General features: G+C 37.4%; 1 protein-coding gene across 1 annotated transcript in view; it reads left to right on the top strand.

Annotated features, from left to right (window-relative positions):
• The window catches only part of THEMIS (thymocyte selection associated), a 175,899-nt gene that overhangs the window by 142,168 nt on the left and 15,165 nt on the right, over window positions 1–18,566 (top strand). Inside the window, exon 5 of the mRNA XM_011235092.3 lies at window positions 16,200–16,353. Coding sequence (XP_011233394.2) covers window positions 16,200–16,353 — 154 coding nt within the window. The remainder of the gene's footprint in view (window positions 1–16,199; window positions 16,354–18,566) is intronic.

Genomic DNA, 18,566 nt, shown 5'->3' with positions numbered 1-18,566 from the left:
AATTTGGCAGACGGTAATGGCAGATTGCACACATACTGGTTAGAGATTTTAATGTATTTAAGGTGCTTATATGATCCTGAGGTTGGATTTTAGTGTTACAAAGATATTGATAAATGCTCAGCTCTTAAATACCCCTTATCATCAATTTACTGTCTACTGACTTTCTCTCTTTTCAAAGTAACATGGGAGTGAGTTGAAGCATTTTCTGTAGAATTTTAAATGGTGTGTATATATGCATTTGTGTGTGTGTGTGTGTGAATGACACTTCATATTCACTATTTTCTAAGTATGAATTTAAAATCTCTCTACTCAATATACAAATTACATATAATAAAATTAATTTCTGCTCAATACAATACTTTAGACGTGCACTACTACTAAACTATCAAGAGAAAGGTCTAAATTTTTGGTTCTTTATAAAGTGAGAATTTCAGTTAGATGGGAAAAAACACCTGGACCCAACCATTCTTCTTTTCTCTCTTTATTCCCTATAGTTAACCAAAAGCAAATGCAGCATTGCATGGTGAGTTTGGCCACATGGGAGGACCTGGTCTGTGTTATTGTCCACCAGCAAATCCCCCCAGGCCTTTCAGCCTTGCTGTTAGCTTGCAACCTTACTCCTGCCCTCCTCCCCCCCCCTCCATTGTCCAGACTGTAGCTTCTCCTGTAACTTCTGGAGAAGTAGAGTCAAGTCTCTGAAATTCTCCTCTGAGCATGTAAGGGGTCCAGCTGTGTCATCCTAGCCAAGTCAGTGCTAACCACCAACTCCATTTTAGGCAGATGAGATGATTTAAGAAACTATAGCCTATTTTCTGCAATACAGTATATTTTTCAGGTGCCCTCACATTGTACATAAGTCTGTTATCGTCTTGATCTCAAGTCAGGCCAAGCTATTTTTTAACTTTTTATCCTGGAAAATTTCAAGTACAATCAAGATAGCATAGCATAGTGAACCTCCAGACACCCATCACCCATCACCCAGCTTCAACTCTCAGCTCGACTAATTTTGTTCTACCATGTCCTTCACTGTTCAGTCCACTGAATATTTTGGAGAGAAGACAAAAGCAGACATCATTTCATTTAATTTTATCAGCAAATACTTCATTGGATACCTCTGAAAGGTAGGGATTCTTAAAACAAACAGTATAGTTATCATACCAGAAATCATTAGCAATAATTCCTTAAGGATATCAAATATCATGCTAGAATTCAGCTTTGCCTGGCTGTCTCATAAATGTTTTCTTACAGTTTGAATCAGAATCTAAGTAAGGTACACAGATTGCAATTGAATGACATGTTTCAAGTCTCTTTTAATGTATAGAATTCTTCCTATTTTTTTTTTCAAATTTGTTGGAGAAGCTGGCTTCCTTCTATAGAGTTTCCCAAAACATGAATTCTGCTGATTGTGGTTGCCAGTGAGGAGGAGTGGAAATGGTTTTTCTTTTGTGAGTTATTTAGAGCAACTTGTGTAAAAACTGGATTGTTATATTTTAGTGCACTTTGCTGTTTTCCAAACACCTTCTATTCCTCAGTTTCTCATACTTCACATATGATTTTTGTCTATCAGTTTCTTTCCTGGTCTTTCCTATATATTCTAGAAAGTATATTCTTTATGTCATATATTCTAGAGTTGTTTTGCCTGTGAGTTGCTTCCTACTGATATGTCCTTCCGACTTTTTTTCCTGTGAATTGATAGTTGGATTTTGAATCTTGATAGATTGAGGTTTGAATTTCTGGGAAAACTGCTTCGTAACGAGTGCTGTGTATTTTCTATCAGGAGACACATGGCATCTGGTTGTTTTTTGTTGTTTGTTTGTTTATAAAGTTAGCTGTTGATGATCATTGTTACCTCAAAATATAGAGCAGTTCTGGCCACTGGATCTTATTTTTGTTTCCAGAGAGTGAATATCTCTAAGAATGGGACCCTGACTAGGCACCCTTCGTTTGAGAGTATTGCACTATGCTGTAGTGCAGTGAGCCTGGTCAAGTCGTTTGCAAATTGTATTTTCTACTTTAAGCAAAATTGAATCGACAAAATGGACAAGTAGTTTGAAAAAATACTAAAAAAGCCCCCATCAATTAAGATTATACCATTAAAGACACCATTAAGAGAGTGAAAAGCGAGCTACAGAGTGTTGAAGCTTATTTGCAAAACAGATAAAGGATACTAAAAAGAACTTGTATTCAGATACGTAAAGAACTTTTACCAATTAATGACAAAAATACAGACAGCACAATAAAGAAAATGGGCAAAATACTTGAATAGTTACTTCACAAAATTGGTGTCTCACTATGACCAATAAAACACTGAAAAACTATTTAATCTCTTCATCTGGGGGATGTAAATGGAAACCACGATGAGGTAATACTATAGAATCACAGAATGATTAAGTAAAAAGACTGACAGTTCCAAATCGTAGCAACATTGTGGAGAAACTGGAAGTTTGTGTACTCCTGGTGAGAATATATTCTGGAAAACCACTTTGTGGAATCTACTCAAGCAAGGCATATATACCCGCTATGAACCAGCAGTTAAATACCTACAGAAGCATATGCATATGTGGAAAGAATGTGTACATACATGTACGAAAGCACATGTATAGAAATATTCACAGCAGCGTATTTATAATAGCTATAGATTGGAAACAACCAGTAGTAGAGCAGATAAATAAATTTTGGTGTATTCATACGATGGAATACTCTTACGTTAGGGATAAAAAGAAAGAAGCAGACACAACTCTATGATTTAAAGTACATAAAACTTCCAAACAAGAGAGAAATCTAATCTATGGTATTAGAAGTCAGGATACTGGTTAGCTTCGGGGAAGAGGGTTGGAAATGTGATGGGCTAAGGCGTGAGGAAGCTGCTGGGGGGCCTATTAATATTCTACTTCCAGATTCGGGCAGTAGTTACATAGAGGCATTCAGTGTGTATCAACTCATTGCACTGTCGTTATTTGTGCCTTTTTCTAAAAGCATTACATACTTCAGAAGATAAATTTATTAAGATATTGTATTTATAATATGAGCAAAAGGCAACAGTGATAAAAAAGAAAAGTAGAACTGACAATTTTCACACTTCTCATGTTTCCCCATCAGCCACGTTAGGAGGAAAAAATACAAGACGATGAACTAATCATACCCATCAAGATGTCAGCCAAAAACTTGAAATTTTTAAGACAATTGAAATGAAGATTTACAAATACTCTCAGTGACAGTGAATTTCACCGTAGCTTATACTGTGTTATGTGATGTTAGCAACTAGGAAAATGAAGACTTCATGATTAACGGTATATTTTCAAGCTGAGCAAAAAGAATGTGAAGATGATTGTCTACAGTTTTTCAGTGCTGTTTATAATTATGTTATAATCAGTCCAGCACTTCATTACATTTAAACCTCACTCAAATTAATGTTCAAATCTTTTGCATTTTTAAAATAGAGATAAAGAAAAAAAACTACATATTAAGTATACCAGTCCTTCCTAAAAACAGCTAAAATAATGCAAAGATCAATATGGTGAAAAACAAAAACCATTTTTTTTTCTGAAAACACTCTTGGAAGGTGCTTGAGAAAGAAATGCTGAAGAATTCAATAAGCTCATATATGTAACAGGCATAAAATAGTACCTGGCACTTAGTAAGCACAAAATAAATGTTAGCTGTTACAATTATTTGTATGAACAAATGACTAAGTAAAGGAGATTTTCTGCAAAGTTTCATGAGAGCTGAGTTTTTCCCTGATGTCTGGGTTTATTGTATTTGCTAGATGATGCTTCAATAATAAAATCCATGAAGTATTTTTTTGAATGCATTGGGGAAACCATTATTCTATCCGTTAATGACCTCTTTAGCACAAGCATCGCCTAATGGATGAACTGAGTCAGTACAACTACTGACAGAACAAGGGCGCTCTCTAGACTTTTAAAAGTGATTCTAAAGGGAGATTAACGATATGACTCCACCTATGAAATGTATTCCCAGTGTCATTATGGGCAAGTTACTACAGCAAAGAAATTATAGCCAGAAGTTTACAAAGTTATGAATGATGTTTTAAATATGAGGTTAATTTATAGAAACAAAAGTATAAAATATAGTAGGATCCTCATGATACTTTATGAAATGAGGAATAACTGTGGTACTCTTTTGTACCATTTAAAGATTTGCTGATTGTCTTATGACAAATCATTTTCCCCCAAGTTAAAGATGTGCTAATATTAAGATTTATTTTACAAAAAGGTGAGTGTCCAGATTTGTCTACCTAATCCATAAGTGCCTGTCAGTAGTCTGCCATCTAGAGGAATGCACACATATGTACTTGAGCTGGCCCTTCAGTTAAAAGGACCAAAAATAGCCATAACAAAAGAATCATCCTATATAGAATATTTTGAAAATGGATTGTTTTAAAATATTTCTGATGTTATATGCTTCCATTGTTGAAAACAATGTAACTTCTCATTTTGCAAAGTTTATAGACTTGCAGACAAAATTTCTAACCATTTATAAAATCTTCCACAGAATTTCACTGTCTTTTAAATCCCATAGTTAGGGGCAGCTGGGTGGCTCAGTTAAGTGGTTGACTCTTGATTTCCACTCAGGTCATGATCTCGGGGTCCTGTAATTAAGCCCTGCATCAGGCTCTGCACTCAGCTGGGGAGTCCGCTTGTGGATTCTCTCTCCTTCTCCCCCTGCCCCTCCTCCTGCTCAAGTGCTCTCTCTCTGTCTCAAATAAATAATTAATTAAAAAATCCAATAATTAAAATAGTAGTTAATTAACCATCATTTTGACATCAGGGAAGATAGGAATTTACTAGCCAATTTCAACAACATCTTTGCAAAATTAGTAAGCATCATTGAAAAGATGTGTCATGACTTAGAGCGACTAATAATGTACTTTTTCCGTTTGGATCCATGTATCTTGTGAAGTATCATTTTTAGAAGTGACAACTATTAAAACTCAGTATATCAATCAACTGAATTATGAAACAACTGAATCACTGTATCACAAAGTGTTAATCAAGATTTAAAAAATAATGAAAATGGGGGGAATGAACCATGAGAGACTATGGACTCTGGGAAAAACTGAGGGGGTGGGGGACTGGAATAGGCCAGTGATGGGTATTAAGGAGGGTACATATTGCATGGTGCACTGGGTGTTATACACAGATAATGAATCATGGAACATTACATCAAAAACTAAGGATATATTGGGGGGCCTGGGTGGCGCAGTCGTTGGGCGTCTGCCTTCGGCTCAGGGCGTGATCCCAGCTTTCTGGTATCGAGCCCCACGTCGGACTCCTCCGCTGGGAGCCTGCTTCGTCCTCTCCCACTCCCCCTGCTTGTGTTCCCTCTCTTGCTGGCTGTCTTTCTCTGTCAAATAAATCAATAAAATATTTAAAAAAAAAAACTAAGGATATAATGTATGGTGACTAACATAACATAATAAAAAATTACTATAAAAATAATAATGAAAATTATTCAACCGTTTTTCCTCAATATTAGTAATAATTAATTTTGTTTAAAATATTTTTACATCAACTTTAACCAACTTTATTATTTTAAAATGTCTACCTTGAGTTTGTTTTATAATGTACATGATATATTATTAGTAAATGTACATAATTACATATGTTAGTAGAGTACACACATACATAATTTTATGTATTTATGCATGTGTGACATTTATGTTTTATGCTTCAAGTTTTTATTAGGAATGTGCAATCAGTATGGTTCAGAGATCACTGATTTAAAAGTTGGCAAGAAAGAGAAAAGATGAGTGAATAAGGGTCCAAGAGATAAAAGGAAGATGAGAGTACAGTGTTACTGGAGATTGAGGGGAAAATATTTTTTTTCAGATGATGTGATAGTTATCAGAATGATGTTCAGCAGAAAGCTCAGGAACTGTGAGGTCTGAGAAAAGGCCATGCATGGGATTTATGACTGATGGCTAAAAAGTTACTGGTGAAAATATTTTCAGTCAAGTGTTAAGAAGAGGAACCAGATTGCACTCCGTAAATACCCAGATAATAAGTGAGTGGGAGGCAAAGAAAAAGAGCAGTAAGACTAGATTACTCTTACTAAAGCTTGGCAGAAAATGAATGAGGCAATGGAGAGCAGGGTCAGAGAATACAATGCAAGTGGGCAGAATAATTGATTAAGTCAAAGGAGGAATGGGGGGAGTGTCCCGGTAAAGGAGGAGGCGCTGACTTTAGAAAAAGGACAGGACCCTTTGTAAGAAAGATGAGAGATCAAGTGCATTTCTAAGACAAGACAGGGAAAGCTGTGGGGATTGATTTCAGATGGCCACAATCTCAATCAATTACATGATTAAAGAACTTCCTAAGATTGAAGAATGCCAGGCTGTGGCTGTGAGCTTGCTAAAAGAGGAAAAATTTTGAAATATCATCTCTGGAACCCTCACAAGGAACTCAAAGAGAGATCCTCAGATAACTGAGAAACCTTGAGGAACAAGATATCACCAGGCAACATAAATTTGTTAGAGAAAAATGGGAAAACTATAAGCCTTTTTTAAAAAAAAATTATCAGCAATAAACAGCCTTTGGAGGATTGGCAATGAGAATAGAGTGGAAAGTGAGGATCTTATAACCACAATGAGAAAAATGATAACAAAGAGGTTCTAAGGACCCCTTGGGTGGGGAGACAAAGTGAAACAAGGAGGCTGAGAGGCAGAAATGAATTGAAGATTGGGAGGGATGAACAGTATTGAGAGAGTATGAGCACAGAGGAGCGTGCTAAAATCCAGAATAATGATGAAGCAGTTCTGAGGAACAATGAGGTCCAAGTTTCAATTGTACTTACAAGAGGCTGAAAAAGAGTAGGAAAAAAGTTCTACAGAGATGTGAACATTAAGGTCTTCTGATGTCATGTTGGTAGAGGAATGACAAAGAGGAGGATGTGAGCCGAAGAACATATAGCAAAGTGGGATCGTGGAGATGACTAAAGGGTCATGTGAGGACTCTGTAGAAATTTAGAGAAGATGTGGAATGGTAGTGCCGGACAGTGCTTGACAAAGGGCATGGGGAATAGGGTGTCTGGGTAGGAAGAAGTCAGAAGGGCAGCCTTCATGGGAAAGAGTTTCAAGGAAATGTGGCCAGGCTTGAGTTGAGGTGAAGAGGTAAGAAGCAGCCTTCATGGACTACGTCCTGCATTAGACGCCTCTTCACAATAGCACGAGATTTTTACATTTTAGCAACACTTCAGTGGCAAGCATGCCATTTAATATTTCATATAATGGGAATACTTAAACAGCGAGATGAATCCTACTCATCAAAATCAGTTCTAGCTCAAATAATGATACAGCAGTGTTTTACATCAGGTTGCCAGGATGGATACCTTTCAAAGACTTAGATGGAAGTCTGTGTTTTCATACCCAGAAGGTTAAAATGGTTTCAAATGTAATTTTTAAGAAATGAGTTCTGAATACTTTTCCTAGATCCAGAACTATGATATCATGCACTGCAGTTGCCATCTGCCATCTGCAGCAAGTGCTGCTCTGCTGGGCACTTTGCAAATGCTATTCATATGTCTACTGATTAAAAACTAATTTCACGAAAAACTAATCTAAACAAAAAATATGTCACATACTTTATTCTACTATAATTTCTGTTTCTATAATTCAAACCAAGATTAATTTTCCTGTCCTTTGGCCACAGATTGCCCCCACGGCGTCTGAGAGTTATGATTTTCCAATTAAAATAGGAGCTATGAAAGTTATAACAATAGCCATGTGAACTAATAATTCTACAATTTGCAGGAAGGCAAAATAAAGGAAAGAAGAGAATTTATTTATATGAAGAATTATTCCAGTATTCCATGAATCATTATAATTAAGCTGACCTTGGTATTTTGTAGGGGATGCACTTGCCATAGCAGCTCTAAAATAGCAAACCCTTTGGCGTGCTTGTCCATTATCTGGAGTGACGTCGCTAACATCTTTGAGGGCTTGAGGGCAGCCGGACTTCTCATTTATCTCCTTAAGATTAACAAATGTACAGATCAGCTGTCTCTTCTGGCCTCATTTTCAAATAAAGATATATCGGTTAAGCCTTGCTTCAAGTGTCCATTTCATTTTTGGCTAAATTTATAGAAGATTAGAATAGCAAGAAGCAGATTGAATTGAGCTTGACAAAAGGGTGTGAAGAGGTTCTTCACCCTGAGTACTCTGAAGGAAAATTCTTAAACTTGTTTAAATCAAACAAAGTGTGTGACTATATTGAGTTCTTCCTGCTCTCCTGAGCTAGGGTTTGCTTTTTCCCAAGAGGGTGGTCAAATCAACATCAAATCAGGTTGCTGTGACTTCTAGATGTCAAATTGTCTAGTTCCCTATTTTCAGCAGGGAAGATAGAGGAAGAAGCAACTGAAATCTATGCATACTTATAATATCTTTCTTTAATACATAATATGTTCTGGAAAGATGTTTTTGAAAATGAAGGTTTAAAGGAGTCTTTACAATAAATGATTTCTTTCCCAGAAAACATGGTACAATCTTCGATATATGATGCCTGATGAGATCTCTAATAGTTCCAGCAGGGAGCGATTTGTTTTCTTGGATCTGGTTGCAGTAAGTTCAGCAGGTAAAGAAGTACTTGAAGGGCTGAGATGGAAAGCTGAGGTTTTTTTTTTTTTTTATCAGAACAGCTAGGGAAGCAGATACAGGAGTATTTCTTTTCCATGGGCCAAATGCCTCTTCTCTGATCCAAGGGAAAGGGCAGGGCAAATAGAAAACCCCAATTCTTCAATGTCCTGAACTGGTGGTACTTGCAGCAGGGGAGAGAGGGATCTGTCCCACTTGTTCTCTGCAATTGGGCTTAGAGTGTCTAAGTGTCAAGCCCCATGCAAGCCCCTGTTTGCTGAGGTCCCCAGTTAGCTGCCAGCTCAGAGCCTAGCCAGCATGGTCCCATTTGAAGAAGGTATGCGTGGTTGGGGAGGGGGGAAGCACTCGCTGAAGAGGGTAAGGGATACCAGCAAAGAGTCTCACAGGGGTGGGCCACAGCCTGGAACTCTGGGATGAGTGGGAGAGGTGGCAGTGGGCTTCTGATGGGCCGATGAAATGAGGCCTGCCAACCACAGCTCTGGGCAAACCCCCTAAGGCTGCAGGGGACAGGAAAGGTGTCAAAGATGCTTTGTCGGGATTGTTAAAAGATCCCTCTTGCAGTTGGTATAAAAGAACATATTCTGCATAAAAAGGGCAGTTTATTAGCATAGATGGATGATTTTAGGAAACATCAGATTATTGTCTGAAAGAGAGGACTGTTTATATGGATGATCAACTTCAAATTATTTCTCAGTTTATATTCTTGCTTGTTTAAATATTTTCCTCAGAAAAACCAAACATTTGCCTCCATTTAATTGGGTCTTTATAATGCACAATGAGAAATTTATTAGTTTTTTTTTAAACCACTTAATAGTCTTCTGAATTATTTATGGTGATTCAACCATATAACAAACAAAAGAGAACACACACACACACACACACACACATTAAAAGACAGATGCCGTAGAGGATTATGCTGTTCTCCTGGAATGATAATGTGAATATGCAAACCTGTGTTTCTTTGATTGGATTTGAAACTTCATTTATTTATTTTAATGCATAGTTTCTGAATTACTGTTACTACTGTTCTTAAGTGTAATTTAATTCCGAGGTAGGGAAAGTTACTTAATGGGAAATTTCTTCCCAAATATCACTTGCAATGTCTTCCCACGTATCCCTTGAATTCACTTTTCTGAAGTGAAAAAGTAAAAGGCTGTAGAAAGGAGCAGTTGTTGATATAAGCAGAGAGGAGGACGCTTTTTTTGTCTATTAGGAGAGTGAGTGATTTTTATTTTTTACCAAGTAAAAAGTAAAGTATGTTATCTGAGATACTTCGTGTTGTTTAAAATGTGAATGATGTTTAGTCCCTGGGCCAAGACAGGCCTGTGTGACTTTCTAAAGAAAAGTGAGCTTCGCCCTTGGGAAGAAGGAACGTGACTGAATATAATCAGGAACTGGGAATCTCAATGAAAGGATGATTGTTTTCCCAACACATGGCCTTAGGTATGAGATGATTTGAAGGAAGAAAATACTGTTTCGGGTAATATTTATTTGTTCCTTTCTTTGTTCATAAGAAAAATATTCAGTGTCTTGTAATTGGATCATTGCTTTCAGCAGGAACCCTAAAAGGAATATACAAACTACAAGCTAAGAATAACATGAAAAATAATTTAATAGTCATTTTATATTAGCAGATGGGATTATAATGACTCATTTCCAATGACAAGTTAAGTGGAAATTACACAAAATAAACAGGGTTTATTTTTGAACTACACCTATAGAGTGGTCAGAAAGGCCTGATGCATGCCAGTTCAAATTTATCTGTGTTCCTCTCTATTCTTTGCACATGTTTTATTTTTCTCACTTTCCTCTTGACCTGATCTTCAAGTTGAAGGCTTGACATCGTTGAAGCAGTACCTGACAGTTTTATTTCTTCCATTATTGTCAGGTCACAATTTCATGCCTAGGGAATATGGAGCCACTGTGTATACATATTAAGTTCTCAATTTCCCTAATATAACCATTCTTTGATTTATAATTTTCACAGATAGTAACCAATCTAACTTCAGCCACAGAAATATATGGGATACTCTGTAACTATAGTGTTTGCAATGATTGCAACAGTGAATTCATTTAAAACCACAAAATTTGCAGTATGGGTTTTTTTAATGGATAAAACAAGTTAAAATATGTGTTCCTTTCAAATACATATTAAGTATTACCGTTAAAAGTGACTACATATCACTTCTTTTTTTTTGACAGAATAATTCAAATTTTATTAAAATCTATATCTGCATACGGAAATAAAACATTTTTTTACAGTGGTTACCTTTATTTTGTAGAATTATGAGTTATTTTAATTTTGATTTTAATATCTTCCTTCTTTTTACATTTTTATAAGGTATCTTTTTATAATTTTTTCTTTTTGTAAGTTTTTTTTCATAATAATATTTTTATTATATTATGTTATTCACCATACAGGACATCCCTGATTTTTGATGTAAAGTTCCATGATTCATTAGTTGCGTACAACACCCAGTGCACCATGCAATACGTGCCCTCCTTACTACCCATCACCAGCCTATCCCATTCCCCCACCCCCCCCGAAGTCCTCAGTTTGTTTTTCATACTCCATAGTCTCTCATGCTTCATTCCCCCCTCTGATCACCCCCCCTTTCTTTATCCCTTTCTTCTCCTACAGATCTTCCTAGTTCTTATGTTCCATAGATGAGAGAAACCATATGATAATTGTCTTTCTCTGCTTGACTTATTTCACTTAGCATTATCTCCTCCAGTGCCATCCATGTGACTGCATATCACTTTTTTTCTTTTTTTTTTTTAAAGATTTTATTTATTTATTCGACAGAGATAGAGACAGCCAGTGAGAGAGGGAACACAAGCAGGGGGAGTGAGAGGAAGAAGCAGGCTTCCAGCGGAGGAGCCTGATGTGGGGCTCGATCCCATAATGCCGGGATCACGCCCTGAGCCAAAGGCAGACGCTTAACCGCTGTGCCACCCAGGTGCCCCTGCATATCACTTCTAACATAGGAACATGTGACTATGTCGTAGCCATTGATAAGCTAGCCAAACAAAAAGTCATAAAAATTAAGTCTATATTCATGCATTTCTCCATTAATTTAGTATGTCATTATTTAATACCTACTATATTTAAAACACTGAGGTAGGGGCTCCTGGGTGGGCTGGTTAAGCGTCTGCCTTTGGCTCAGGTCCTGATCCTGGGGTCCTGGGAGGTAGCCCCACATGTGCTCCCTGCTCAGTGAGGAGTCTGCTTCTTTCTCTGCCTCTGCCCCTCCCCCCACTCATGCTCACTCTCGCTCTCTCTCTCAAATAAATAAGTAAAATCTTTAAAAAAAAACACTGAGATAAGGACTGAGAACAATGAATAGGACAGGCATAATCCTTATTCTTGGTGGGTTTATATTTTAATCAGAGAGATAGACATTAAACATTAAACCAGGTATTATTTAATTATATTGTGAAAACTGGATCACAGTAGAACTACAGGTTACTCAAAGACTAGAGAACAAAGGTGCTGGCTAAACGCTACATGGCGAGGGAAAACCTGCAGGAATTTGAGACTTATGAAAATGAAGGCGGAAGAATTTGTGAAGAATATTCTAGGCAAACAGAAGAGCTAAGCCTTAAGATAGGAAGGAAACGTGGTGGAATTGTAGAGCTAAAGGACATTAGAATCGGAGTCTAGAGTGCTGATCATGGCACACAAGCCCATAGTCATCTCATTTAATAAATCTTTCCTCACCCTTGGAGTCATAAACACATATACAGTAAATTAAGCCATGTGGTTGTTGGAATTATCCAGGATAGTACAAAGAAAATTTTGTCAATAACAAAACTTTGAGAAAGTCTTAACAGTCAAGGTTTAGGTAAAGAAGGTCAAACCAACAAAGGGGACTAAGAATGAGTAGTCAGGGGGGTTGTAGGGACACCAAAGCCAAGGAAAAGGAGGGACTAGACATGTCAAATGCTGCTGAGGGGTAAAGTGGAATAAAGTCTGACACGCTACTGGCCAGATCGAAGTTTTCAAACTGGTATGGATGCTGTGTAGGGAACAAAGGGAAATGAGCCTAGAAGGCTGGTGGATATAAGAAAGCAGAGGGGTCAATTACGCTCAGATTCTGGCAAGGTCCAAGAACTGTCCTGGTGGAAAAAAGCAGTGTTGGAGATGGCAGCTTGGCTGGACTACAGACAATAAAGGGTAGGAGATTAGGTGAGAGAGGAAGATGCTTAGTGATTCTGGAGGTGTAAAGGTTGTAATGACAGGTTTCAGGCGTGACTCTGGGAGTAAAAGTCTGAGGTAGAGAAATGAAAAGTTCATTTTAATAAAGAGATCCAGTCAGGGTATTGAGTAGAATGTCTGTGTAGATGTGAACATCAACCAGGATCATGGCACTGAAAGGGAAAACAATAATCCAGTTATTTTATGAAGGATGGGTTGTGACAGGAGATTAGTAGATGGATGGTTCCAACAAGAGGGGAGATGGTGCATAGCTAGCTGGCAGGAATATCAAGGCACCAGGGACTTTTAACAAGGAGGTAAAGATGCAATGAACAGTACAATGGGCAAGAATATCATCATCTGAGGGTATCTAGGGTGTGGAGGAATAAGCAGTTATCTTTGCAAGAAAAATGCTGTCCTCAGTGGAGAAAGGAATTTTAGTCAAGATAGGGAGGTAGAGACAATGTTTTGAAAGAAAATTGAATAGGTAGTGAAAATTGCGAACAGCAGAGCAAAGTTCTGAAAGCACTGTGGAGGAATCTAAGAGACAAGATAGAAGAGAGAGAAAGGGGAGGGGATTGATGCTTAATGGAAGGCAATTGGGTAGTGAAGGATGGAGCATTGTGGGGAAAATCAATACGAGGGAACTGGAGAGAGGGACTGACTATAAGTAAACAAGGTTGAGAGAATATGGCAGGGTCAGTAACTTAAAAGACACTCACCTCCCTTTACATTAGGACTAGGGAACAGGAGCATGGCTGTACTAAGTAGACCTAAGGAGAGATTGAAAAACTTGACATGGTCTGACTAGATAAAGGAGAAAAATGGGGTTCTTAATTATTGAAATGCTAATGTGTTCATAAAATGCCCAATCTGCCAGAGGTTTGCACCAAGACGCACCAGGCCTGTGCAGTACTTGACCCATTGTGATCAAATAGCAAGCCTTGATCTGCTCAGCCTTTCATGTTATAGAGTTCAGGTTTAAGAACTTTATTTGAATTCTGTGTCTCTTCTTTGAAGTCTAGGATATATTATAATACATGTAATTATCATGTTTTAATATTATCAATTGAATTTGATATGAAAAAGCAAGAAGTTACATTTCTTCTTTAACCTAGTTTATTGCTCAGTACTGAAAAACTATGATTTAATAGTCATCTAATAATTTGAAATAATAATATATTTTACAAAGGCATCTAATATCAAAATCAGGAAAGTACTTAAATGCTGGTTGAATCTGCTTCTTTTCAAAGCTATGTGCTAAGACAAACTATGTGTCAGGCCTGACAATAAATTTAAAAATTCATACTGAGTGATGGACTTAACATTTTTGTGGGCTGTGGACAAGTCAAATATAAACATGTGTAGTGGTTTTGTTTTGGTCAATACCGACATTCAAACTCTGATCTTTTGAGTTGCCCTCTGTAATATCACCTGGATCCCATCTTTTGTTATTAGAGAAGGAATTTGAGAATTATGTACAAATGACTTATCACACTCTATTTTTTAAAAAAAGATTTTATTTATTTATTTTTGAGAGAGAGAGTACAAGCAGGGGAAGCGGCAGGCAGAGGCAGAGGGGGAAGCAGGCTCCCCGCCAAGCAAAGAGCCTGATGCAGGACTCAGTCCCAGGACTTTGGGATCGTGACCTGAGCCGAAGGCAGATGCTTAACCGACTGAAGCACCCAGGGGTCCTCCACACTGTATTTTAGTTGTCCATTTAAACAATTTAAGAAATTGTGTTTGAACAATTTAAAGTCTAGGACTATGTCATATTTACATTTGTATTCTCATACTATACCCAGTATCTGGGATTCTATAGATAAATGCCTGTTGGAGATATCATTTATCTATTGCCACACAATGCTGCATACTCACCAGAAAAACTTACTGCATATAGCTAAAAACACATTTATTTAGTCCATGAAGCTGTGGGGTTCAGCTGACCTGACTTAGTTTCAACTGATCCAGGCTGAGTTCACCCAGATGTCTGGGGTTCTACTGGCTGCTGGTTTTCTCAGTTCTGATGACTAGGGTAACCTGACTTTACTCTCTGCCCTGCTCAACCTCCAGCAGGCCTGGGGTAGTAAAAGGACAAAAATGACCGAAGTCAATTGTGCAAGTATCTCTCAATTCTCTGTCTGTGTCGCATGTGCCAATATCCTATTGCTCCAGAAGAAGTCACATGGATGACTCAAAAGTCAGAGTAGGAGGGCATGGCTAAATTACCTGGAAAGGACATGGATACAGAGAGAGGTGAAGAATCAGGGCCATCAGTGCAGCCAGTCCACCACACTGAATGGATAAATGAACAAATGGATTGTAGAGCGGCGTGAAGAGCACTGGACTAAGAGTTGGGAGACTTATCCCTGAGGCTTGGCATCATTCATTCTGTTTATTTGGGTCAATTATTTAATTACGATGGACGATAATTTCCTTATTGGACCCTTACCAGTTTTAAAGCCTTTGATTCAAGCCTTTAATGAAGCTTTTAATAAATATAATGCTATACACAGTCTGTAGGAGGAAGTTAAGGAAAATGGTTCATCATCCTATCCTTTAGTGAACCAAAATGGTTATTGTGGATGGACAGAGTTGACTGGCTAACTTTGACTCTATGAATCGTTGAATGTTATGTAACCATATTTAAACTGAAAAATTTCTAGTCTGAATTTGGATATGAAGCAAAGTGCTGAAAGTTCAATTTCCTACTTAGGTCTTTAGTTTTTCTCCTCTCTGACGATTCTTTTGAAGCATACAGTATGACAGTGTAACATCAAACACAATGACATCTCTTATATAGGAGATGTGTTTTAAGGTCCATTGATGTTGTGCCTTAATAAGTCATTGTTAGGATGAATTATTATTCTTAAACTGACTGGAGGAGCTTTGTCAAGTTTGCATAATGCTGATAAAAATGTGGGTTAATTTAAAGTAGATGTTATAATATGTTTTATAAAAAGGCTACGGATAATGCAGAAACGAAACCAGCTCTTCATTATACAATATGTAATTATGTAATATATAATGAAATGCTGGATAATTTAACTATAGGAATAAAAACTGAGTGAAAATGTTTTAAATGAAAAATATAAGGTTCACAAGAAGAAAATGATAAACTCAAATGGGATTTGAAGATGATTTTCTGAGTTTGAAATGACTTATTCTAGTCACTTAGATCATCTCAAAAATTCCATACCTAGATTACGAAAATACGTTGATTAAAGTGTAATTTGTAAGTCACTTTGACATATAGAATGTTCTGATTCAGATATACAAACATAACTTGCCATATGATAAATGTTTATCCTTGTCATATCTCTGGGAAGCATTTATTTTGGACTGATAATTTACTCGTGTAATCAATCACTCTGGCCTGTGTCATTTCAGAGTCTCCATGTAGACATATCCAAGAAACTGCATTCAAATCAAGCTGGTCTGGATTCAGAAGTACCAGCTGGTTGTCAAAGTGATTTGGCTGATCTGGAGAAAGAGAGAAGCAAGAGGGGGGCAACTCAACTAGCAGCCACCAGTGTAACCACAGGTTGGTGAAGCCACACTATACCGGGTTTAATTGCCTACATGCCACATGCCTAATTTACAGATTCTTTCTTCCACTTTGCTTGGAATATAAGGTTCCATCAATGTGACTGCCTCAACCATGAATCTCATGGAATTGTAGTTTTAGGGGTGCCTGGGTGGCTCAGTCAGTTAAGCAGCTGACTCCTGATTTCGGCTCAGGTCATGATCTTGGGGTACTAGGATGGAGCCCAGCGGCAGGCTCCGCGCTCACCAGGGAGTCTGCTTCAAGATTCTTTCTCCCTCTGCCTCCCCACCCTGCAGTGTGTCCTCTGTCTTTCAAATAAATAAATAAATCTTAAACAAAAGAAATGTAGTTTTNCCTGATTTCGGCTCAGGTCATGATCTTGGGGTACTAGGATGGAGCCCAGCGGCAGGCTCCGCGCTCACCAGGGAGTCTGCTTCAAGATTCTTTCTCCCTCTGCCCCCCCACCCTGCAGTGTGTCCTCTGTCTTTCAAATAAATAAATAAATCTTAAATAAAAGAAATGTAGTTTTAAGTGCAGCGTAATATTAAACACAATAATGATAGGCCTGTTCATTTTTCCTTTTTATTAGAGTTTTCTCTTCATTTATGGTTATCACAGCCAAGAAGTGTTTAATATTGCTTGTATTATCATGACAGTAATGTTTTTACATTTTTTGCTAGCATTAACAAAAGGATTAATGGCTTGAGAAGAGGTTATAGTAATTGAGATGTCTTTAATTTAAAGATGTCCAGATAAATAACCTTATGTAGATTTGAATTATGGTAGTTTTGTTTCTAGAGATGATGATCTGATATTTTTCCTCTCTACTAAAAGCAAAACAAGAGCGAATGGACTTGTGGAGAAGTTGAAAGCATTCAAACTAACTTCCATATTGTAGAAATCTGGGATGAGTTAGCAAGGGAAATGAGAATTTTCTTTCTTGGCAATATTTTAGACACACCAAAGCAGCTCAATTTCTATTACACTTTATCTTTGAAACTTCACATTTAGTTTGTAGGAAAATGGAAACTGTAATTATTCTTAAGCATATGGTTTGTTCCTTTCCCCTCCTTATTTGGTTTTGTAGCTAGCGCTCTTTTTTTCCTCCAAGGGCATGTAAAAGTCAAAATACTAGATATAAAGTCTCTGAAGTGTTTCTGCTCAAACTCTGTCTGTACAATCTGGGTTCTTTCATGTAGTTAGCTTACTGGCTTTTGACACTTCTATAAAAATATCCCATAGAGCTTTTCTTATTGCCTTTTCATTGACTCTTGCCGAGTGATAAAAATGAAATTCTGTAAAGGCTTTGAAAACTATGCATATTGCAATTCCTGCAAATTTCAAATACTAATCAAGCATGACTATAAATAAACAACTACTGCAGTGAATATTGCTACAGCGTGTTGAGTCTCAAGCCATTATTAATTCATTGAAAAACTTTTTTTCCCCTTAAGATTATGGATCCTAGAAAGTACCAGATAATGAAATTCCTGAGATCAAAGTTTTAGTTTCAATCATGGGAAAACTTATCTGATCTACCCCTGTGTGTGTATCTTCCTGGGATGGTACGGGACAGCCCCAGCTTTGCCCCCTGAATGAATAGTGCAAAAGATGTTTTAGACCAGGGCAGCACCTGCTTGAACATGTTACCTGTAAGTGGTAGCTTAAGAAAGAAGAAGACCTGGAATTAGAGTAGTGGGTTTTTTTTTTAAAGATGTTATTGATTGTTTGATTTTGAGAGAAAGAGAGAACACAAGCAGGGGGAACAGCCGAGGGAGAGGGAGAAGCAGACTCCCCGCTGGGCAAGGGGCCTGATGCAGGACTCCGTCCCAGGACCCTGGGATCACGATCTGAGCTGAAGGCAGATGCTTAGCCATCTGAGCCACCCGGGTGCCCCTATACTAGTGGTTTTAAGCAAGTGAGACTCAAAACTTTATTTAAGAACAGTAAAATGACATCTCCTTATTTAGGTTAATTTCGACGTGCATTTATTTAGAAATTTAGCATGCTCATCTGGGAAATATCTTCATTTGCTTTCCCATTTGTGATTACAATCAATTACAGAATCTGTCTTCATTAGGAATTAGAGTGTATAACAATTTCATATGTAAAAATGCAAAAGTCAGGTGTAACAGAAATATAATTCTTCAAACTTCATTTTTATCTTGTGCAATATATGTCCCCTTATTTGGCAAAAAAAAAAAAAAAAA

This window comes from Ailuropoda melanoleuca, chromosome 10, assembly GCF_002007445.2.
Source record: "Ailuropoda melanoleuca isolate Jingjing chromosome 10, ASM200744v2, whole genome shotgun sequence".
In the NCBI taxonomy this organism is placed as follows: domain Eukaryota; kingdom Metazoa; phylum Chordata; class Mammalia; order Carnivora; family Ursidae; genus Ailuropoda; species Ailuropoda melanoleuca.
This window is presented reverse-complemented; position numbering and strand designations above follow the sequence as displayed.